Genomic DNA, 24,674 nt, shown 5'->3' with positions numbered 1-24,674 from the left:
CCATCACCTTTCCAGCCGATTCTGATACCTTGAACTTCTTCGGAGGGGGTGCAACCTTCTTATGCCACTGCATAGACTCTTGTTTTGACTCAGGTTCAAAATGATGAACCCAAGTTTCATCTCCAGTCACAATTCGTTCCAATATGTGGGTAGGATTGTCACCGCACAGATTAAAAAATTGCTTCGATGCTTCAACTCGTTGTTCCATCTGCTGCGGTTTGAGCATTCTCGGTACCCACCTAGCACTCACTTTCGTCATGCCAAGATGATCATGTAGGATCCTTAAAATTGTTGTATCTGATACACCAACTAATGCAGCTTCTAATACGAGTTTTTCTACTTTTTGTACAATATCCGACGATGTGGCGTCAATCGGCCGTCCTGGGCGAGGGTCGTCTTCAATTGACTCTCTACCACGTTTGAAGAGTCCAGACCACTTGTAAATCATGGTTTTAGCAGGACACTGGTCCCCGTAGACTGCTTTCATTTCATCCATTATAATTTGCGGAGGTTTTCCTTGCTTCGACAGAAATTTTATCACAGCACGATATTCAATTTGCTCCATAGTGGCACGTTTAATCGGAATAATTTGTTTGAAGGGCTATCTTTAAAAACAAATAACGGTTTTGAATTGACATTTACACATTTTTTTTCTAAAGAGTTTTTGTGCCAGATAAGCAAAGAGGTTTAGTACTATTTTACTTTTTTCTACTTCATTTCGCGGACTTTTGGACCTCGCCTCGTAGGAGTCGCTTAGTACGGGCAGAAATTTTTTGGTAGGCAACAAAAATCATCGGAAAGACCAGACTCATTGAACTTACGTTCGGCGTTGTCTTGCTTTGATCGCCGCCGTGCATTCTGTATCCCACCAGGGAGGTGAAGGGATTTTGCTACTGCGTATTTTTTTTTAGGGACGTACTTATCTGCTGCCTCTCATAAAAAAGATTGGAAGTAGTGGTATAGTTCTAAGGGATTTTATAGGTTGGGATCTAGCTCTTTTGATTTATTTTCAATATAATAATAGTAGCTTGGCCAGTCCGCTTTATCCAACCTATACTGAAGGAGGGGTTGGGGGACGGGTGAGGGAATAACAGAGGATGGCTGGGAAATAATTAAAGTGTAGTGATCACTTCCGAATGACTGACTCAGTAGGTGTCATTGCGCCAATTAGCGACCAGTTAGCTAGGTTGCCCACTTCAGATGAGTAAAAGAAAATGTTATCTACACACAATATAATATGTGTTATTAGAAATAGGTCCCAAATACGAGGGTCAAACTGAAAGTTCTTAGAAAATCAAAAACTGAGCAAACTAGCAAGTTATTAGTTATATTATATCTTTTCAAAATAGTATCTATTCACATCAATACACCGCTTGCATCCGATGGAACGACTGAGAAAAGCACATAGCACACTCGTCCTTAGGGGTCTCTTCGACGGCCTTTTGAAACGCACCCACTGCTTCCTCGGTGTTCACAAAAAGTTTTCCTCAAAGTTTTTCTTTTATTTTCGGGAATAAATAAAAATCGCAAGGTGCGAGGTCGGGGTTATACGGTGGGTGACCCAGTAATTCCACGTCTGACGTCACTAAATAGTCGATCGTTCGCCTGGCGGTGTGCGACGAGGCGTTGTCGTGGTGAAGAAGGATCCTACTTCGAGGTCGTTTCTCCCGAACTTTTTCCAATACAAGTGGAAAACATTATTGTTAGTGTACCACTCTGCAGTAACTGTTTTTTGATCCTCTAAAACAATTGTCGCATAGTGACTTGTCCTTCCGAAGAACGAGGCCACCATCTTTTTTCCCACGCTTCGACCTCTCTTGACTTTAGTTGGCAACTCCTCGAAAGGAAACACCCATTGGCAGACTGTCTCTTCGTTTCTGGATCATAACAGTAAACCCAGCTTTCGTCACCCCTAAGTATGTCGAAAACAGCATTTGAGTCACCTCCGTTAAATCTTTGAATCATTTCACGGCACCAATCAACCCGACGGAGTTTTTGGGCCTCGGTCAAATTATGAGGTATCCACCTCGCACAAAGCTTCCTGACCGCTAAATGTTCATGGAGGATTTTATGCACTTGACTCATACCGATGCCTAAGCTAGTCCAAATCTGCTGATACCTCACTCTTTTGTCAGTCTCTATCATACGCCGCACAACACTGATGTTATTTTCAGTCGTCGCCGTAGAAGGCCGTCCCTCACGCAGATCATCGGTGAGATTAGTGCGACCACGTTTAAACTCATTAAACCAGTTGTAAATGGTCGCACGAGATGGGACTTCATCATGAAAGGCCAATCGAAGTCTATCATAGCTTTCTTGTTGACTTAAATTACATCGAAAGTCATCAAAAATCATTGCACGAAAATTTTCTCGCGTTAAATTCATGTTGACGTGACACAGACAATTTTCAATTTAACGCCAAATCGAAAAACAAGTGACAAATGATTAATAGCAGTAATTGCAGCTAATTCATAGTAAATTTTTATTTCATCAGGCTGAAAACTCGGTACGTGTTCTTTAATTAGCTTAAACATACGTTCGTATGTATCTTGCCGCTTGTTGGGTAGCAAAGCATATACAGGGAACTACCCTCGTGTAGCTGTCGTCAGAACCTATGTCGCCATGTAACGTATACAATTGAAGAAATGGCTTTGGCACCATTTTAAAAGTGCTATCCACAAAAAAGGTTTTTAACCCTGTTATCCACTCCTTGCATTCACTTCTACAACAAATTATTGTCATAGTCGTGAACGCACACGAAATTTGCAGATATATTAACAGGTATGTCAACATCTTCAAATGTCTCGAACTTTATGTACTCGCTGATTTCTGGCGTGCTTTGTATAAAGCATCTCTTACAGAATGAAAAGGTAGAAGTTTATCGATGTATTCCTCACGCATGAATTTTCTCATTTGTTGTTTATATAGCGTAGGAATGCTATAATCAGCGGTAACTTTTTTTTTTAAGGCGATGATTTCTTTCTCACAATATCTATGGATTCGTAATCAGGCTCACAGGAATGTTGACCGTTGCACGTTCGTTTTTGTTTTCTTTTGGTACTTTTTCCCTTTCCTTTCCCTTTCTTGCTTGTAACTGTTTCCACTTTCTTTTTCTTAATTGCTTGTTTTTCGGCTATCGCATTCTTTTCTGGGGTGTCGGTAAGAACGGCACTCTTTCTGGTTCATCGTTTACGCCCTGTTAACACTTAGAGGTGGAGCTTTGGCTAGTGGTCAAATACTTTCTGGTAAGAAAGGGACATCTTTAGATGTTCCTGGTTGTGGTTCGTCATCGTGAGCTGCAAAGGATGGGTCTGGTTCCTTGAATTTTGGTTGATTGAATTTTAAAGCGCATTCATAAGCAAGCTTTTTCACCTGTTCAGGTAAAAGACCGAAGTAAATTGTGGAGCATCTTAATAAATACGAAGCTAAGACCGCCTCTTCTTCAGCATTGAACACCAACTTACGGATATATCCAACCGTAGGAGTTTGTCCGAGCTCAAGTTTCTTGACATATCTTTGTAATATAGCATAACATATTTCCAGTTCACGAGCTACAGTTTTTAATTTTCGACCGTCATTTATAACAGCTTCAGCTGCTTTTTGGAGTAATTCTTGAGAAGTGGTACCCTATTTGTCTTCCTTTTGTAAACTCATCCTTAAAATAATACAAATAATAATTAATGTGGGTTTAGTTGTGCCATCTTATTTTATTTGGGATTTCGCCCTGGGGTCCGTCACGAAGATACCCCAAAACCCAGGGCCGCTCCGGCTAGCGCGGCATGAAGTAGGGTCGTGCGATCGGCTGGCTTGAGGGCGCGGTCGAAAGTACCTTGGGCGCCGTAGAAAGAAGAGCGGCCGCACCGCAAACAGGACTGGTTAAATTAAACAAAGTATTCTCGTCTCATGGTCGTGTATTCACCCGTTGAAAAATTAAGTTGTAGTTATTATATTATACTCAAGACCTAAATGAGGTCTAATCAGGTGTTCAAAACTAGAGTAGCAAGACAAATACTCATAACTGGATCCAATAGGGTTATACACATTTCTTAACAATAACAGACTTATAAAGCTTATTTTACTTGTTTATAATTAGAGTAGTAAATTAATTACCTATATCTGGATAACCAATCGGGTTATAGCTCTAGCTTCTGTGGCTACTCTGGTGCTGCGGGAAGAGCAGCCCTTCCGCCCTTGCGTGACAAAGTCACAGCGGGCGAGGGCTGCTCTCCCTCCGCGCCACCGGTGTTTAAAAATTTAAAAAAAAGTCATAACTCCGAAAATACGAAAATTCGCGGAACATACATGGGGGTGATTCAGATAGCCCTCTAGGTCCTCTATCTCCCGGCTTTAGTATATCACTACTTCTTGGGACACCCTGTATATACACTCTACTAGGGGTAGGGCAGACAAGACCACGTGGAAAGTGGGGCGCTCTGATTCGGTTTTGGGTAATTTTCGGATATTCATAATTATAATGACAATAAAACACAAAGAATTTTAATAAAAGCTGTTTATTCAATTTTATAAATAATATATGCTTTATTTCCATATACAAGACATACAATAATACTGTAATAACTACTGGAGAGTTGTTATTATTGTTAGCAGTGTTAATAGTGTTAGTTTTAGTATTAGTAGTATGCAATAAACTTTTATTTGAGCCCGGAGCAATGAGACATCAGGGTCACGTTCGGTTTGGCTTGAGGGCGGATCACGAAGGTTACAGAGTCTTGGGCGCCGTAGAAGACGTGACCGCCGCAAACAGGATGGCGAAAATGAAAAGACACGACACTTGTTCTCACGAGTAGTTTATTTTCAGTTCACCCTGTCCAGTTTTCGTAAACCACGGTTGGTTACATTAATGTCCGTGATTGGTTACAGCAACATATAATCACGATACACTGAATATAGACCCAGGTAGCCAGTAAGGAGTCTATCTAAGGATAAGAGATCCTAACGGAGGCGTAGGCCACTTGGTTACATTAACATCAGCGTAAGGTTACAGTCTTATCAGAATTAAAATAAGATTAATTTCATCCCGGACAGAGGTTGAGAATCTATTAGGACAGTCGTCCTGACCTAATATTGCATCAAGCTTACAGTTCTATTGAGGGCTTCTCCTCGTTAAAACGGCAAAACCAAAAGAGGTCCTTAACCACCGCGAGGCAAAGTGGATTGGTGTTTTGAGGTTAAGAAAAGGTAACATCACGTGACTCCATGGCCGGGAAACCACAGCCATACGACGGTGCACTGGAGAAGCTCGCGACCGCAGATCCGCTCACGCTGGGACCAGGTTCATGACCGACCCGCTCCGGGTCATAACAGAGAGAGTAGAAACACGTCGCCTCACAGCGAGCAAGGGAGACGGCCCGCCGGGCCGGCGAAGTTACAGCCGTGTCCTTGAAATCACCGCCGCATCCTTGAAATTACCACCGTATTCTTGAAATCACCGCCATATCCTTGAAATCACTGCCGTATCCTTGAAATCACCGCCATATCCTTGAAATCACCACCGTATCCTTGAAATCACCACCGTATCCTTGAAGCCCTGAAATGATCGAAGTGACCGTTCAGGCAAAACACACAAACTAAACACAGCGAGTCGGATCAATATGCTTTATAGGTACTGGGGTGGAGACTTACCAGTTGGGCATTGCAAAGTTATGTGGAATAGGCCGAGTGGCCTTTATCCTCAGAACCGCACAGGGTTAGAGTTGAACGCCTAAAATGAATAATAACTTTCAGTACACGTTTTGCATTACGCTTCCTGGACCGTGCGTGTACACAAAGCTTACCATTGGCGTCACGACAAGGAAGGGCAGAAATAGCCTTTATGCTCGGGTCTGCTGAGCTTTAGCCCGTATACTCGGCTACAGAGTGTTGGATTCGAACACCTGAAATAAATAATATCACTCAGTACATGGTTTACATCACGCCTTTAGAAACGTGGGCGTACACGGAAAACCATGTGCATTACGCAAGGAAGCGAAGAGATGGTCTTTAATTATATTCGGAACCGCGGAGCGTTGCCGAGTTTGTTTTTAACACAAGGAAGTAGGAGAAAGCATCTGAAACAAACATTCTTTCAGACTCCAAACACAAAAAACATCGAATACTCACTCTTGCCCGTAACGCAGATCAGCTTCCGAGCATTGCCGCACACTCTCTCAGATAGAAATAAAAGAACACACCTCAGAGACCACCTTTCTTCGTCTTCTAATTAGAAACTTTCATTTACATCGCCATTCGTGTTCCGACAAAGCTAATGACCTCTCACTACCACGGAAGCGCTAGTGCAGAGAACTGCATTCCAATGCAGCCAAAAGACGCTCATCTGTCTTAGAAAAACCGGAAAACGCCCGTTCGCCGTGTAGACGCCGCTTACCCTGAAACGTCAATATCAAAAGAAGTTGAAACGTCAAACTGACAGTATTATGTGAGGTTATTATGCGCCAAATGGATTGCATGTTATTGTAGGAAGTTTAATTGAAACTAGATAGATTTTTTAGAATCGAAGTGTGAGTCCCGGTCAGGCGAGTGAGTGTACGCAGTCGCGTCGCTACGATGAAAATCACGCCATGAACTCGTCTAGCAAGTGCGTTATGGGCTCCGTGCAGTTCCTGGCATTTACGCTGAAAGAATAAAGAGAACGCCGCCCTACTTTATGCCAGAACGCCGGTCCACGTTGCTACAACGAGTTCCCACAATGCACTCCCGGCAGCGTGAGCGTAAGTACCTCCGATACACTCCGTTGGCATCTCACTACTATCGACCTCAGACTTCAATAACAATTAGCTAAACTCCATGCTCGTACTCCAATTGAACCTCAGGGCAAACAGAATAAGGGCATAAACGGCCAACTAGAATTTTGGGCGTTACAAACATATTTTATTGCATTTAATAATTCTTCATATGCATCTAAATGATTAACCATGATTCTTCGCCTCCAGCTATATTCACATAGCCAGTCGGTAAAATTGTGTTTGTTTTGATTTTGTCTAAATTGCTTTTTTAATCCTCTCCACTGGCTCTCGATTCGTTGTGTGTGTGTCCCGTCTGGTGCCACAAATTTGTTAGTTGGGTCACTATGATTTACCCTTTTATGTATATATCCATGCTCAGGAAGGCTCAGATATGCTCTCCAATAATCCGTGTGAATGATGGAACCTTCCTGAACATGTTTTTTTTAAGTGGCACCAATATGTCCGCAGACCTTTCATAATCGGGACACACCTCAAGCCGCAGATCATCACTGCCATCTTCGATCATTCCTATGACCCAATGTCCTTCGATATGTCTTCCACGATTGTACTTCCTTTTCCCAAATTTTGATTCGTCGATTTGAACTACTTTATTAGGGCCCCCTATTATTCCTTGGGTCCTTTGATTTTCTAATTGATAAATAGCTATGGTCTCGGAGGCTCATTCCATTTTATAAACATATTTTATTACATTTAATAATGCTTCATATGCATCTAAATGATTAACCATGATTCTTCGCCTCCAGCTATATTCACATAGCAAGTCGGTAAAATTGTGTTTGTTTTGATTTTGTCTAAATTGCTTTTTTAATCCTCTCCACTGGCTCTCGATTCGTTGTGTCTGTGTCCCGTCTGGTGCCACAAATTTGTTGGGTCACTATGAAATTACGTAGTAGTTTTCTCCATAGAAGCACAATACAGTAGTATTGATACATACTACTGGAGAGATGCTTCTTAAGACGTCTATCGTACGTCACCGCAGATCGGTACGATGCCTGAACAAGCTCTACAAAACTGGAGTAATCCAGCTTGAACCTACGCTCTTGCGCGCACTGGACGAGTCCAGCGATTCCATCAACGACGATGGAGTCAAGTATCATAGGGTCATTGCGTTCGACGGAAGGAACCGTCGATAGATGCTTAGGCGTGAGGTCTGGTTTCCTAACTGGTGTAGGTGGAGCAGACTTAGGCGCGGGTTCGGCGGAGGCCGGAGCCACAGGTGTGGTTAGTTCGATAGGGGCTGGTGAGCTCGCAGGCTTTCCACGTCCTCTACCTCGGTATCCTCCTCTACCGCGTCCTCGATTGTTAGTGGGTGGTAAAGCATTCATGATGCAAGTGATCGCGAACCCTTTTATGTATATATCCATGCTTAGGAAGGCTCAGATATGCTCTCCAATAATCCGTGTGAATGATGGAACCTTCCTGAACATGTTTTTTTATAAGTGGCACCAATATGTCCGCAGACCTTTCATTATCGGGACACAGCTCAAGCCGCAGATCATCACTGCCATCTTCGATCATTCCTATGACCCAATATCCTTCGATGTCTTCCACGATTGTACTTCCTTTTCCCAAATTTTGATTCGACGATTTGAACTACTTTATTAGGGCCCCCTATCTTTCCTTGGGCCCTTTGATTTTCTAATTGATAAATAGCTATGGTCTCCCGGCAATAGCTAAACCAGTCGGCCACAGTTCTGGGTGAAACTACCGAACCATCTTCAAACGCTAGCTCCTTTCTCGTTTGGTGATATGTCAGTCCCTCACTAAATGCGTACATAATTTGGAATATTAGAGTGAGGGACAAGCGAATTATGGAGGGGGCAGCAGCGGAGGAGATGAATTATAATTGCGGATTTAATAATAATAAAATTTAATGATTATAAAAGAATACAAGTTTTACTTAAACTATCACGAATGGTTTCGTGTTGTCCTATAAGACCCGATGTTAGGTGTCGAAAGGTCGCGAGTCACTGTGCACACTAGTTTTGTAATTAGTTCGAAACCGATTGCCTAATTCACTGTGCCGGCGACGTAGCGTGGTGACGTAGCGTCTTGACGTTGCACCGTGACGTTGCGCAGTGACGGTGAGTTGTCGTACGAGGTGCTGACGCGATGACGTAGCGCTGTGTAGGTCACGTGCCTAACAAGAGCGTGCGTTCTCGAACCAGGTTCCAACTGCACGGGAGACTGGTTTGGTCCGGCAGTTGCTTTTTCGGCATCTGAATTTTCCAACTTGTCCAGCTTCTTTAGTCAATGTCATTGCCTTGCGGTGGTAGGTGCACATTTTCTCAGTTGGAAGGAGACCTCTCTCCTCCGCAAACTGGATTGAGCTACTTTCGTCGAGATACTTTTGATTTTTTTGCATGCATTTAGGCTTTTTTCTTATATTTGAAGTTGATGGCACAGGATTGTCAAAGCTTATATTTTCCTTTTGAGATTTTGTATTGCACAGGTTAAAGTTTTTATTGATTATCTGCATATTTTTTTCAAAATCTTTTAAACCTACAAATGGAGTATTTTCAGGCTGGTATCTAATGTCCGAAAGAATGGTTACTTTTGCTTTCTTATTTCTTTTGTGTTGTTTAGATATGTCAGCATCTTCATTTATTTTTCTTTTTAAATGAGACGCTTTAATTTTTTTATCATTTTCATTAGTTTTAGTCACTTTTACCAGTCTATGTCTCCTTACATCAAAGCATTGACAGTAACCTCTTGAATCTCCACAAAAGCAACTTAGAGATCTGAATCGTATTTCATAATTGGATTCACTGTTACTTATTTGGTGCAAGTTCATTGTCTGAGGAACAGGCGTCAGAACTTCTTCAATTGAGTATTCGGCAATGTCATCCTCATTGATATAAAAAGTCATAACAGTTGTGTCCGAGTTTTTAAGACATGTATAGGCCGTGTATGCGTCTGGTATGTCAATTCCGTGTTTGACGTTATCGTCTAGTCTGCGTTTGAGTCCCCCTCTAACTCCATCTGCCGCTCCCTTTCCATGAGCAGATTCACTAAAGTTCCATGTTGAAAGGGGGAATCACATTTCCGTTGTACACTTGGTAAACAAAAAAAAAATTCTTTTTTTGTTTATACTGTGTTGCTGGTCCATCGGAGAAAAAATGGACCGCATTAACCAGCGGGTATTCCTTTGAACATATTTTAGTATGGGATTTAAATGTGCCCAAATGGCTTCGGGACCATGTTCATTAGATGTCGATATTGATGCGAATGACTGTGGTTTTTTTTCTTTGGCATACAAAACACCTGTATGAATAGTCACTTGTGACTTTGATGCTCCGAAGTGCATGGATTGCACTTCAGTAGCAAGTTTGCAAACATAATTTTCACTGAAGTCGATGTGAATTGCCACTTCAGTGGCCTTTAAGTTTTTTATACAGGATAAGTAATGTGCGCACTGATGTTTTATATTAAATATGTGTTTTTTAATATCTTTAAGTTCCTGATTAAATGATTCAGTTAGTGTTTGTAATTTATCTTGAATTTCTTTTTTCACCATTTTTTTAGTAGTCATAGTTTTGCCATCATTTTTGTTAATATATTCATGTGTCTGCTTAAAATTCGTTCCATTTAACAATTTCATTCATGTCCCGATCGTCTTCATCGAACTTCATAAATTTATTGACACATGTAGGACATTCACCATAGGCGCATGCTTTAGATTCCAAATCACATACGACGTTTAATAAGATTTCATTTGAATTCTTAGTCTTCAACATTCCTAAGGAATTTAACGTCGCAACCTTTATAGAAAAGTTTTCGTGCTTTATGCACCCGCATGTCTCTCTGCTAGAAAGTTTCGGTTGTAGCACATGAAATGGTCTGTACTTTTTAAATGCTGTCGATTTCGCTCTACCTCCTTCTGTTCTGTACTTTTTATAAAGCTCCTTTATTGTATTTAGCAAGTACCGCCTTTTGTCTTTTAATTTTGCCTTTAGTCTTGAATTCTTTTTTCCCAGCCGTAGCCCGACTCACATCGTCTCTGTTATAGAATTTAACTTTCTCACTTATTATAATTCTGTTCTTTCTAATTCATTTTTGGAAACGTTATCAATTTTTCATACAAAGGCAGCTGTTGGACAAAAAGTTTTTATATGAGAGTAAAATCAGTACTTATAGAAAAATCATATTTAAAAAATAAATGTTTAGTACAATGTATTTCGTGGAGATTTAATCTAAACAAAAGAAGTTCGCCATTAAGAACAATGTACAATAACTCAAATTTACCAAAAAACTTTCAAAATTTTAAACAAATAAAAGTGGGACAAACGAAAAATTATATTTGTAAAATTTTTTGCGACCATACCCAGCTACTAAAAAGGATTTCAAACCTGGAAGTAGTAGGCGTGCTTTTTATTTAATTTCAGCTCATTATCTGCTACAATTAATGAGAAATAACTCTTTTCCTTTGCTGCTGTTATCATATCCATATTATTGCGAGCCAGTGAGAGAAAACATTTTATCTCGATAATTGCATTTTCTGCTTCAATAACACGTACAGAAATTCGCAGTTAACAAGTAAAATAAATAAAAATAATATACAGAATGTTAGGTTACCTCTCTTGTCTGTAGTCCACGAAACCAGTTATAATGTCAGAGTCTATATAGAGCCTGCGCTGTTTGTGTGTTGGGAATGTTCCTAATTCCCGGTTATAATTTGGCAAAATGCTGTTAGCTTAATAGTTTGGAAGCCTTTGGGCATGGCTTATAAATTGACAAAGCCAGTATTTTTCATCCAATGTGAATCTTTGGCCTTTTTTTTTTGATATTGACTACTTAAATTCCATTTTGAAAAAAAAAACTATCGGCCAGTGACATCTTTTTACTCAGAATTTCAAATACAGTACTCGTAAGTAGTCTTTATGAATTTAGAACTTAAATGTAATTTTATTCTAAATTTATTTTTGGAATTTTCTTACAGCAAACTTTGAGACTACGTCGGCGAAACGTTGGTACATTTGTGGTTCTAACAACTCCAATAGCACAGATTTTTATTGCCATCGTTGCAGCCTTAAAACTTATGTCCGTCAAAGTCAAAATAATATTCAATTTGCACTTATGAATGTCAATAAAAAATCTACCACCGGTTAAAGTTACTTCTGTTTTTCCAATTAAGAATAATAAAATAAAATATTACACGTTTGTCGCGTAAGCCTCCAGCTGCACACTCTTCGCCGACTTGGGAAGTGTGGTAGGCGTGTTCGACTGGAATCCGGTGAACTGTGATTTAACGACGCGAGTCGGTATTAACTCCACTTTTGATCTCATCGCCGGCTCTACGGGTTCCAACACTTCGTACTCTGAAAATGCGCTCCTACTTCCTTGTCTTTCGGGCTGTTGGGGGGCCTCTTCAATTGAATCGGCTATCCTGGATGCCTCTGCGACCGGGTTAGGTGTAGACCGGTACGCGTGTCTTGGTGGTAACCTCTCATATATGTGCCCCGTAGACCCTAAGTAGTATGTCCCATTCAGCAGTCTCTCGCGAGTCTTTGCTGTGACTGTTATAGGTAGTCTGAGTATCTGGTCCAATGCACCGTCGGACAATATAAAAACTGCTGGAGCGCGTGCCTGGACAGCCACCTCTACAGCACCGCCCGCTTCCCACATAGAGAAGTTTGTTATCGTGGAATGGGTCTGAAAGTTCCAGGATGTGTATCTCCGTGGGTACTCTGTGTCCATACACGCCACATGGTCTCCCGCTTGGGGTAGCTCAGTCAAAGGTTCTAGAGTTGTTCCCACGTATGGTAGGGAAGCAACGAAGTTGTTTAGAGCGAGTGATTCACTCTTTGCGTCTAAAGTACGCACGTCGTGCACAGACCGTGTCTGTGCGTATAGTCCTGCCTCCATACTAGCAGTTTTCGATCACGGATTTGCAGATCTTGGTCAGGATGTGGTCGTATGAAGCGGCCTTTGAGGCAAAATAAATGTCGATAGCAGACAAGACCATCACTAAGATGATTAAGAGTATAACGATCGTATGTAGCAGACTACTACGTTTACAGTCTCTACATCCCGTCAAGGGTTGCGCCTCAACCGAGTCGTTGTCCATGTTGCGTCACACTTATCCTGAGTCTGTGTTCGTTTTCACTTTTCTTCTTTCCGGTGATGTGCTAGTTTATTGTCGCTAGCTTGAGTGGGTCGGTACAGTTAGGGGTATATCTCCGTAGATATGTGTCCTCTCTGTGGTCGGCCGACCGGTTTGGGAAAACCTTTGTTGAGAAGAATCCGGCAAGAAACTCAACGCGGTATATATTTCTTTCAACAGATTTACAATGTTGTTTAATGATCACAAGTATTTTTAGCATTTTGTTTATCGGTGACTACGAACAAGTTGGTCCATTTTAAAAGTTTTCTTTGGAGGCTTATTTAATTCGATCAAACTGAAAGCTCGACATTTCTCAGTTGCAGTATGGTTCAGCCATGTTTCGTCTAAAAATGACGACGGGCTTATTACCTTGCTTTGGTTACGTTTGATATAATGGAAACCTATTTGTTTTAAATCCTCAACGAAGTTAAACTTCCGTTGAATAATTCAGAATAATTTAAAGAGATTTTTAATTTTTTCACTGTAGGGTATTCTGTCCTCCTATAATAACATAGGTAGGGATTGCATTAAAAAGAGATTTGAGTTTTATAACTTTAAGGGGCTGTTTCACCATCCATTGATTAATGTTAACTGACGGTTAAATGTGATGCCATCTTTATTTGTATTGTTCGAATAATTTAACCGTCAGTGAACACTAATCAATGGATGGTAAAACAGCCCCTAATTCTCCCTTGTCGCCCTAGTCTACACCCTCGCCTCCGCCGACGCCACGGCCACACTCCACCGCGCGCACATAGAGCGCAGCTTAGCCTCGTCAGCTCGCTCTCCGAGGCTACTCAACTTCGATTAGGAGCAGCGTCCTATTGAGACGTAGCTACGCGCTACGCAGCGACTGTGTAGGGTGCGTGAAGATTGGGGTTGGCGGCATAGATTGTGGGGGCCCGGTGGCGGACAACAAAATATAAAAAAATATTCTGTATTGCACACATTGACGTACAATAAAACAACTAGACTCCCAGTCGCTCAACAAGTTCCTCAAAAAACGTCCGAGCGGCGTTGTGTATTTGTATACATCACATCAATTCATACAGATAATATTAACACATACGTTCAAATTAACACGTTATTTCGTGGCAGTAATGTTAAATGTCAATTGTATACGATCGTTGGAAGGTAGTGACACGACTAAGACTTAAGACTGCAGACCACTCGGTCCTGGGAAAGAAATAAACAAATTGTTAAGTTGTTAATAATGTAATAAAACTAAAAAAACTATTATACAATAAAAAAAAATATCAAACAATCTAAACAATAAAAAAAAACTATAATAAAATAAATTAAAAACTACTCCATACCCGTCCACATCGTACTTGGCCCAAACGTACGTACCCATTACCCCAGCGGCGGGGGGTTTATGTCATAGAGTAACATATATTGGGAGATAAGAGTTGTCAGTTTACTTCCCTTGTAAGCGCCCCCCAGTGGCTAAAGATGAAACTATTTCGTACTATGTCTATATGCATACCTACATAAATAATATGCGTGCGACAATGCGGTACTGTTGGATGTCCATTTAACTTTTTTATTATTATTCGTTAAATTAAACACACATTCGTCTTTAATGCTTATTTAAATAAAAACACGACTATAACCAAGTTGAATTATTAAATATGATAACATTACAAGGCACGGAAAGAAAGTACAACCTAAACTATGGAATTACAGTCCATTTGCTTTACAGCAAGCAATGATGACAGCAATGTAATTTCTAGTCTCACGAAACGAATTATGGATTCAAGTATAGGAATGTTTTGACTGACTGGGAGATACGATCGTATCGCGTTTCGACGTTATAAAACCCTTTTTGAATAAAAAGCCAAATGTCATAGGCTAATACGAGGTAGTCTGCAGCAGTAGCCTGGAATATTTTAAAAGCTGTGTCAACGGCAGCAACAAGAAGACTGTTGTTCATAACGCGTATCTTCCACTATGACCAAACATTTTTCGATACACATGACACACTCACCGATATACACAACAATTGGCTGAAATGTCACCTTCCATGCTCCTAACGTTTCTTTATGATCTGCTAAACGTGCCTCTAGATTCGCACAGGCAGGTACTCACAGAATTAAATTATCTCGTATGACCGCCTTGGATGTCTTTTTCAAGTCTTTTCCCTTCAAAGGCGTAATGTTCATTAGTAGGGGCAGCAACAGAAGGGATACGACCAGTTTATTTTCTGAATCGTCTGAAACAATACAAAATATATATATTGGGAGGGTGCGAAGTACTAGACGGGGGTAAGACGTCTCCAGGTCAACATTAACTTGGTCATTTTTGATGTCAAATATTTCAAACTTTTTTTTTGACGCATGTTTTAGGAGACGCAGCTCCCGTTTATATTATGCTTCTGATGCATGATATTTTCTTATTTTTGATTGTTTTTATTGTCACTATTCACTTTCACTATGCGACGAGCGGAGTTGTAACATTTTAATAATCTGTCACAAAAACATTATTGTCATCAAGTTTGTGCGAAATATTACCAACTTGTCATTTATCCTTGTTATGGCTTTTTTTGTGGCTTTCGCTTTCATCGCGTTTTTATTTTCTTTCTTCACGTTCTCATATTTTTGGGAAAAGGATTTGAGGATAGCAATTGTAGTACCTTATATTATATGATTACAAAACATAATATATTTTTGTAATTACTATGTAACAATGTTAATAATATATTTTCTAATAAGGTAAACATGTCTTTTAATTGTAATTCTAAAAATTGGTGCTTATTATAATTGGCCTTTGGGGTTCGTTTTTATCATTTTTATATTTATTTCACTTAATTTAAATTAAGGATCATTGTCTTGTAGCTTTAATTTTAAGAAAATTTAATGCTTTTGTTATTTTATTTGGTTTCTTTATATTTCTAATTGGTACGGTGGTTTATCGTCCTTTTACTAATATTGGTACAACATTTCTTTATGGAGTTTCCCTAACAATAGCTGTTTCATATCTTGGTTTATCCTTAGCTAATCTTTTATTAACTATTTCAGTTTATACAACATCTCCCTGTTTAAAATTTTGACTGGTCAATGCAGTTGGTTCTAATCTTTGTCTTGTATTTTGTTTTGCTTGTAACATTCTTTCTGTAATGATTTGATGCAGTAGTTTTGTTCTTTTGTAATGATCATTGATCATTTGTTGCATATAGTTATGATTAAAATTTAGATCAAATATACTTCGGTATGTCCAAATACTACTTCGAATGGAGTGAATCCTGTCATTGAATGAATGCTGTTATTGTATGACATTAGTGAATAAGTCATTACTTCTGCTGCATCTGTTATTTTTCTTTCGTATTTAACTAGTCTATACGTTTCTACAATGGTACTGTGGAATCTTTCTATTATTCCCATTGATTGCGGGTTATTAGAAGTTAAGTTTATTTTGTAAAGGTTAAGTAGTTCTTTAATTAAATTATTATTAAATTCTGATCCTGGGTTGCAACTTATTTTGGAAGGTGTTCCGTATGTTGAAAAGTATTTTATTAGAGCTTTAACTACTTATGGAGTTGATCTATTTTGTATTTGTATGGCGTATCCTAATTAACTAAATGCGTCCACTAGAGTTAAATATAGTTTTCCATCTATTTTGAATAAATCTATAAATATCTCCTCAAAAGGTTTGTTTTGAGTTCGCGTTAGTTCGTTTAATGGATTTAGTGGTTTTCGGACATATTTCATTTTCTTACAAATTTCACAATTATTAATGACTGCTGTAATTGTGTTTTTCATGTTTGACCAATGGTACTGTATTTTTATTTTATTGTAAGTTTCGTTTATACCTCTGTGACATGTTTTACCGTCGTGGTATTTGAATACAATGTATTTTTGTTCGTCTTCGTTTGTCAAAATTGACACCCTTTTAGTACATTCAATTAATGGGATTGTATTTGTTTCAAAAAGGTTTGCTGCTGTTTTACAAAAATATTCTTTTATCTGATTTGAATGAAAATATACGAAATATTTCTTATTAGGTTCTATGTGTTTCTTTATGAAATTTTCAATTACTTTTGTATTTAAGGGTAGGAAGACATTCATAATTTTTCCATTTGATTTGTGTAATATTCTAGTTATATTGCGATACCAATAATTTAATAAGTTTTGATTTGATTTTATGTTTACCGCTTCATGTAGAATTGGAGTTATTGTATTTTTGTCTAATTCTTCTATTTCTAAGTAGTCATTTTCATCTTCTACGCTTAAGGTGGTTTCAGATATATCATCGAGAATATCGTCTGTTTGTCTAGATGTCGACGGAATGGTTTCGTAAATTGGTTCATCAGTATCTTGAATCGTTAGTGTGTTTAATTGAATTCTAGATAATGCGTCCGCATTTGTTTTGTTTTCCTTGTTTATAGATAATGTCATAATTGTATTCTTGTAATCTTAGTCGCCAACGTGTTAATTTACTATTTGGTTCTTTAAGGGAGTAAAGCCATGCTAAGGGCCTGTGATCTGTACATATTTGGAATTTCTTACCATAAAGGTAACGTCTGAAGTATTTAACTGCCCATAGAACTGCGAAAAGTTCTTTTTCTATGGTGCTGTATTTTTGTTCGGTGGTATTTAATGTTCTACTAGCATAGGCGATGGGTTTATCGCTACCAATTGTTCCTTGAGATAATACTGCGCCTAAAGCTACATTTGAGGCATTAGTCGTAAGAATGAATGGTTTTTCGAAATCTGGATATTGTAGAATTGGTGCATTAGTCAAAAGAGTTTTACATGTTTCAAATGCGTTTATGAAGTCTTGAGTAATGGTAAATGTTTGTCCTTTTGTCAGTTTCACTGTCATTGGTTTTGTCAGTTTGTAACGGTTTTATTTTCTTATACCTTTACTCACCAACTTTCCCAGCCGGTTTGCTTTGAGACTCGTAGAAAGCTATACCTATTAAGCTATTCCCAGGGGCGCCAATCACAGTCCATATCAAACACTTTATTTTATATATATTGAAATAATTTATTTCGCTAATAGTTTCGCTTAAATTAAAGTTACAGTTATGCTCGTAGTACAAAAAATACAGATGTCGCAGCTAGGGAGATATGAGCATCATTAAAATAATAATTAATGCTATATTGTTAATACAATAAAAGGCTTACTGACCTTTCCGGATTAAGTCTTAGCTCTAGGTCTCACATATATATATAGTTTGGCTTCCTGCTTCGTCTTCAGCGCGTAGGGGACATATCCAACAGATGTGTGAACGTAACCGCGTATTCTAGACCCAGACAGACTTTCCTACTTCGGGACTAAATTGGTGGCGTTGGAAACACCAGTGACCAGGCTATGGAAGACCGGAACTAAGGGCGAACGATATTAAAGATGACCGGAACTAAGGACCCCTAAAACCAACAGAAAACACTCTATGATTCTAGGATTCCGTAAAAGCACTAAGTGGCAAATAAATTAGAGCCTAAATAAAATAACAAATCTGAATACTCACATTACTGGGCAAACAGCTGATGCGACATCTAATTATAGGGTTGGACCTAAAAGTCCATCGTTATACGATCACTCGCAGCACTTAAGATTTGCCATCTCGAAGGTTTTCGTATGAGACGAGAAAGAGCACTCTAACAGAAATTCAACTTTATTAAGACGATCTGCGACAAACGAAAGAGAGCTCCCGCAGCCGCGCGCTGACTTATATCGGCTCTATGACGTCACGGTTAATACGTGAGAACATACGAGGTCCGCTACCACTGCGCCCCCTGGCCGAAACTAAAGGCAACTCACGATAACCCAAGGCATAAGTCCTCCTATCACTTTTAACTACCTAAACATCATAGCGAAATGATAGCCATAGCCACCACTTTCGCTGCAGGCGTCTTTACCTAGATTCGAGTTTAAAGTCCCTAAGGCTTCCAAATTAATTGTTACAAGTTTTGCAAAATCTGATATTAACTTTCTTTCTTTCTTTTTCTTTTTTCTTTTTTCTTTTGACTCCCCACTGAGCAAGCGAAAGTTGCTATAACATTCCCGAAATTAACATTTGGGAAGCTGTAAGTTACAAACGCAAGATTGCAATGTTATGGCAAGCTGTGAGAAAGCTTGGGGCAAAGCTGTAACGGCCACACTTTTCATGTCATTTGCAACTTGCCCATTTAGCTCAAATGTAAGTTGTTAAAACTTACGAATATAAGTTACCCACAAGTTCCAAATAAAACATTCTGGGTTGCTGAAATCTAGGGTTAAAAAAATTTGTATGAATGTGTATGATATTAACTTGTTAGTAATAAATAACGAACATTGAAAATCTTACCATAATATCCAACTACTTTTACAATTGTATATTTTACCCAGTCATTTTCAGGCTTCATTTGTAAATTTATAGCCTTTCTTTCCAATGTCTTTTTTGGCCATATACAGCTTTTTTCATTCTCATCGATCCATTTTTTAGGAGCGGCCGATATATATTCCTCATTATCGCGTGTAAATATGACCACCGCATAAATAAGCTGAAATATATATAAAACCAAATTTGTAGGAATCAAAATGCGTAGAAATTTAGTAAATTGAAAGTTTATTGAACTTTTAACAATTTAATTACGGGAGACGTGTGTTCGCCGTGCAAGTCTTAGCAAGAAGAGAGTGTTGCCAGCTTATTCATCGCCTTTAAAAGTTGAGGCTGTCACAGTGTTATCAAACTCAAACCTTGCTGCCATTGTTTCTTCTGTCTCTTTCTGTTCAGTCGATGGAGTTTTGGCCCTGAAATTACCTAGATTTGACTTATTTTTCTTTTTAAACACTTTATCTAAGTCTGTATGGTCAAATTCAGGGTTTTTTCTTTGCAGCCTATTAGATTTCTTCCTATTATCCACTGTTAAAGTTTAAATCTTGTTGAAATAGTTAGTTTGTAAATTAATACAGTTCACTACTATAGTTTGGTAAAACCAATGTACTCTTGTTGTAAACCAATGTACTTGATGTAGGAATCAAAATGCGTAGAAATTATGTAAACTGAAAGTTTATTGAATTTTTTAACAATTTAATTACGGGAGACGTGTGTTCGCCGTGCAAGTCTTAGCAAGAAGAGAGTGTTGCCAGCTTAAAATAAATAAAGCTGTCTACACATTATATGTTTGGTTCTAAACATAGTTGGGGCCGGGCAATGTATCCTAGATACAAATAAAGTTGGCTGAGTCAGCTGTTTTCAATGAAATAATATTAAATATTACATTACAGGTAAAGGACACAAATTAGAGATAGCTCTAAGATACACTTTTGGTTCATCATTACATCAGCTACTCTTACATTGCCATCATTGCCAGGGAATGTTTTCACAATACGAGCCATGGGCCTGTTTATATTTTTAACAATGACTAAGAGATTATTGCTGTGTTAAATAATTATTTAATAATGTACAACAGATCAATTTAGAGGTTCGAATGTTAATTCTGCAACTATCTGAATAATTACAGTGTTGAGCTCTTCGTATGTTAAACAAACTCTTTTAAAGTGGTGTTTAAAACTACGAACGCTAATTTCCCAAATTCCCCCGAATGTTGGAGAGTAACTAGGTATCCAATTAAATGTTATGCAATTCTCAGCACAAAAAGATTTTATAGAGTCTCTACAATTTTTGGAGGAATGTAGGTCATACAATTCTTTTAATGTATTACATGCCCCTTTAAAGGTTTTTGCATTATCACAAAATATGTTTGTGGGCATGCCACGCCGAGAAATAAATCGCTTTAGACACGCTAAGAAGGCTTCAGTTGTGAGGTCTGATACGAGCTCTAAATGAATCGCTTTGACAGCAAAGCACACGAAGAGAGCTACGTAGCCTTTAGTAATAATGGGTTTCCTAATACGAGCAATCTTCATAGAGAAAGGACCGCAGAAATCAATTCCGACATGCTGAAAGGGCCTACTCTGGGTGATCCTTTCTTTAGGTAAATTTCCCATCAACTGCTTAGCAGCTTCAGCTTTCATACGTACACATTTTATACACTTGTGCACCACTTTCTTGACTTCTCGAATTCCATTTACTAAATGGTAACTTTGGGATAGAGAGCCTAAAATTAACCTAGCTCCTGCATGCATGAGCCTCAAATGCTCTCGTTCAATAATGAGATGCGTTATAGATGAATTCTTCGGAAGTATGGATGGATGGCGCCTGTCATACGACAAGTTATCAGCATTATGCAGCCTTCCCAGAGCCCTGATTACACCTTTTTTATCTAAAAATGTCAACTGATCACTAATTGTTACAGGTTTGTTTTTAGAAAGCAAGTTTAATTCCTTTGCAAAATGCTCTCTCTACACATAAAGCTGTGTTGATACAGAAGAGACTCTCTTAGGCTCTGCTTGAAGAGGCACCTGCAGACAAAGATCTAAGTACAGTCAGTGCCCTCTCCAATTCCATCATGCCTCGTGACCCGCCAGTTCCAAACTTAACCAGCTTGCTAGGTATAGAGGTCTTGTTTCTAACCATGAGTGCAGATAAAGTGGTCCCTGCTGAATCCTTAACGGCAGCAATACGAGAAATGTTTTCCTTTGACACTTTCCCATTCTCAAGTTGCTTTAAAGCACACAGCAATGGCAACCAAGTGAAAATCTCAGCAAAGTGCTCAGAACCGGGAGCTGCAGAATAGTATAATATCCTGTCCTTTGTCACATCTAGCCCAAGTGTAATTGCCATGGCACACTTAGGACTAAATGACCCTTTGGTAGCGCAGAATGCAGCACACATCCCAGTAAGACGGTTTAGTGTGTACTCATCATCCTTTATTTCGATGTTAGGTCCACCTTTCTTTATTGTCAGCGGATTACCAACTCTTATCATGGCATTGCCAATGGTCAAAATTTGTCCAGCCTGTAAGGTTTTCAGCTGTTGCCTTATCCTTTTTCCTTGGCAGAGTATTCCCTCAACAATATCTGGATCTGTCAAGAATAAGTCCGATTCATGCATTTTATAGAATTCATCGCCTTTAAAAGTTGAGGCTGTCACAGTGTTATCAAACTCAAACCTTGCTGCCATTGTTTCTTCTGTCTCTTTCTGTTCAGTCGATGGAGTTTTGGCCCTGAAATTACCTAGATTTGACTTATTTTTCTTTTTAAACACTTTATCTAAGTCTGTATGGTCAAATTCAGGGTTTTTTCTTTGCAGCCTATTAGATTTCTTCCTATTATCCACTGTTAAAGTTTAAATCTTGTTGAAATAGTTAGTTTGTAAATTAATACAGTTCACTACTATAGTTTGGTAAAACCAATGTACTCTTGTTGTAAACCAATGTACTTGATGTAGGAATCAAAATGCGTAGAAATTATGTAAACTGAAAGTTTATTGAATTTTTTAACAATTTAATTACGGGAGACGTGTGTTCGCCGTGCAAGTCTTAGCAAGAAGAGAGTGTTGCCAGCTTAAAATAAATAAAGCTGTCTACACATTATATGTTTGGTTCTAAACATAGTTGGGGCCGGGCAATGTATCCTAGATACAAATAAAGTTGGCTGAGTCAGCTGTTTTCAATGAAATAATATTAAATATTACTTACAGGTAAAGGACACAAATTAGAGATAGCTCTAAGATACACTTTTTGGTTCATCATTACATCAGCTACTCTTACATTGCCATCATTGCCAGGGAATGTTTTCACAATACGAGCCATGGGCCATTTTAATGGAGAGGTGTTTATATTTTTAACAATGACTAAGTCACCCTCCTTTAGATTAGGTTGCTGGTACTTCCACTTGGGACGGCTTTGGAGCTGTGTTAAATAATTATTTGACCATGACTTCCAAAAGTCTTGCTTGAGCTTTGTACATAGATTCCAAAAACGTAAACGATTTACTGAAGTTTCAGTGAGATCAATTTCAGGAAAGCTTGTCAAAGCTGTTCCAATAAGGAAATGTCCAGGCGTTATATAATCACAATCGTTTGTTACGGCAGATAGCAGAGGTCTGCTATTTAAAATTGCCTCTATCTGAATAATTACAGTGTTGAGCTCTTCGTATGTTAAACAAAGGTTACCTACTACTCTTTTAAAGTGGTGTTTAAAACTACGAACGCTAATTTCCCAAATTCCTCCGAATGTTGGAGAGTAACTAGGTATCCAATTAAATGTTATGCAATTCTCAGCACAAAAAGATTTTATAGAGTCTCTACAATTTTTGGAGGAATGTAGGTCATACAATTCTTTTAATGTATTACATGCCCCTTTAAAGGTTTTTGCATTATCACAAAATATGTTTGTGGGCATGCCACGCCGAGAAATAAATCGCTTTAGACACGCTAAAAAGGCTTCAGTTGTAAGGTCTGATACGAGCTCTAAATGAATCGCTTTGACAGCAAAGCACACGAAGAGAGCTACGTAGCCTTTAGTAATAATGGGTTTCCTAATACGAGCAATCTTCATAGAGAAAGGACCGCAGAAATCAATTCCGACATGCTGAAAGGGCCTACTCTGGGTGATCCTTTCTTTAGGTAAATTTCCCATCAACTGCTTAGCAGCTTCAGCTTTCATACGTACACATTTTATACACTTGTGCACCACTTTCTTGACTTCTCGAATTCCATTTACTAAATGGTAACTTTGGGATAGAGAGCCTAAAATTAACCTAGCTCCTGCATGCATGAGCCTCAAATGCTCTCGTTCAATAATGAGATGCGTTATAAATGAATTCTTCGGAAGTATGGATGGATGGCGCCTGTCATACGACAAGTTATCAGCATTATGCAGCCTTCCCAGAGCCCTGATTACACCTTTTTTATCTAAAAATGTCAACTGATCACTAATTGTTACAGGTTTGTTTTTAGAAAGCAAGTTTAATTCCTTTGCAAAATGCTCTCTCTGTGTGCAGCGCACAATAACCATCATTGAATCACGAAGTTCTTTTGAATTTAAGTTACTGCTTGTTATTTTATTATTTTTATTCAAGCAGTTATTATAAAATCTGTAGATAAAACCAATTACTTTTTGAAGCTTATAGATGCTGGAATATCTTTTTAATAACTCATAAGTCTCTACATTTGTGACATTGCACGTAATGTTATCCACCGACGACTCTACCTGCGACTCTACATGAGGCAAATTAAACTTTTCTGAATTTATGTGCGAGTAATTTACATCGCTCAAATCAGGCGAGCCATGCCACCAGAGATGGTTATCCTGCAGCTTTTGTGGTTGTACCCCTCTAGACAACAGGTCAGCAGGATTGTTTTTTGTCCTAACATAAAACCAATTTGACTTTCCTGTCAACTCTACAATTTGTTTGACTCTATTGTTAACATATACGTTAGATTTTGTTGCCCCTGATTTTATCCATGAGAGAACAATTTGTGAATCACTATACAGGAAGACATCATCAATCAATCCGGTTCGAAGGACCACTTACGCATGTAGGAATCAAAATGCGTAGAAATTTAGTAAATTGAAAGTTTATTGAACTTTTAACAATTTAATTACGGGAGACGTGTGTTCGCCGTGCAAGTCTTAGCAAGAAGAGAGTGTTGCCAGCTTAAAATAAATAAAGCTGTCTACACATTATATGTTTGGTTTTAAACAAAATTAGTTATTCTGTTCTTACTGTTATTTAACATGTTTAACATTAAGTTTGCCTTTGATTAATAACCGGCGCAAATTAAAAATTCTGTTTGTAAATGTGTTTTTTTTATAGAGGTCTGATAGATATGGATTTTATCATATTATAAATTCCGAATTTATATAGTTAATAAGACTCACCTGATGATGATAACATATATTGCATGCTGGTAATTAAATAATATAACTAAGCAAGCATTACTTAAGCAGTACTATACAATTATACATTCTTAT

General features: G+C 38.6%; 1 protein-coding gene across 1 annotated transcript; it reads right to left on the bottom strand.

Moving 5' to 3' along the window:
* Positions 1-2,126: 2,126 nt before the first annotated feature.
* LOC141441899 (uncharacterized) lies at positions 2,127-12,629 on the bottom strand. The gene is given in 4 exon segments (XM_074106793.1): positions 2,127-10,311; positions 10,358-10,693; positions 10,695-10,809; positions 11,920-12,629. Coding segments are annotated over 4 exon segments (1,671 nt in total). The 3' UTR covers positions 2,127-9,801.
* Between the last annotated feature and the right edge of the window lie 12,045 nt (positions 12,630-24,674).

The sequence above is a fragment of the Choristoneura fumiferana genome, chromosome 24 (assembly GCF_025370935.1).
Source record: "Choristoneura fumiferana chromosome 24, NRCan_CFum_1, whole genome shotgun sequence".
NCBI lineage: Eukaryota > Metazoa > Arthropoda > Insecta > Lepidoptera > Tortricidae > Choristoneura > Choristoneura fumiferana.
The sequence above is the reverse complement of the archived record's forward strand: the minus strand, read 5'-3'. Positions and strand labels throughout refer to the sequence as shown.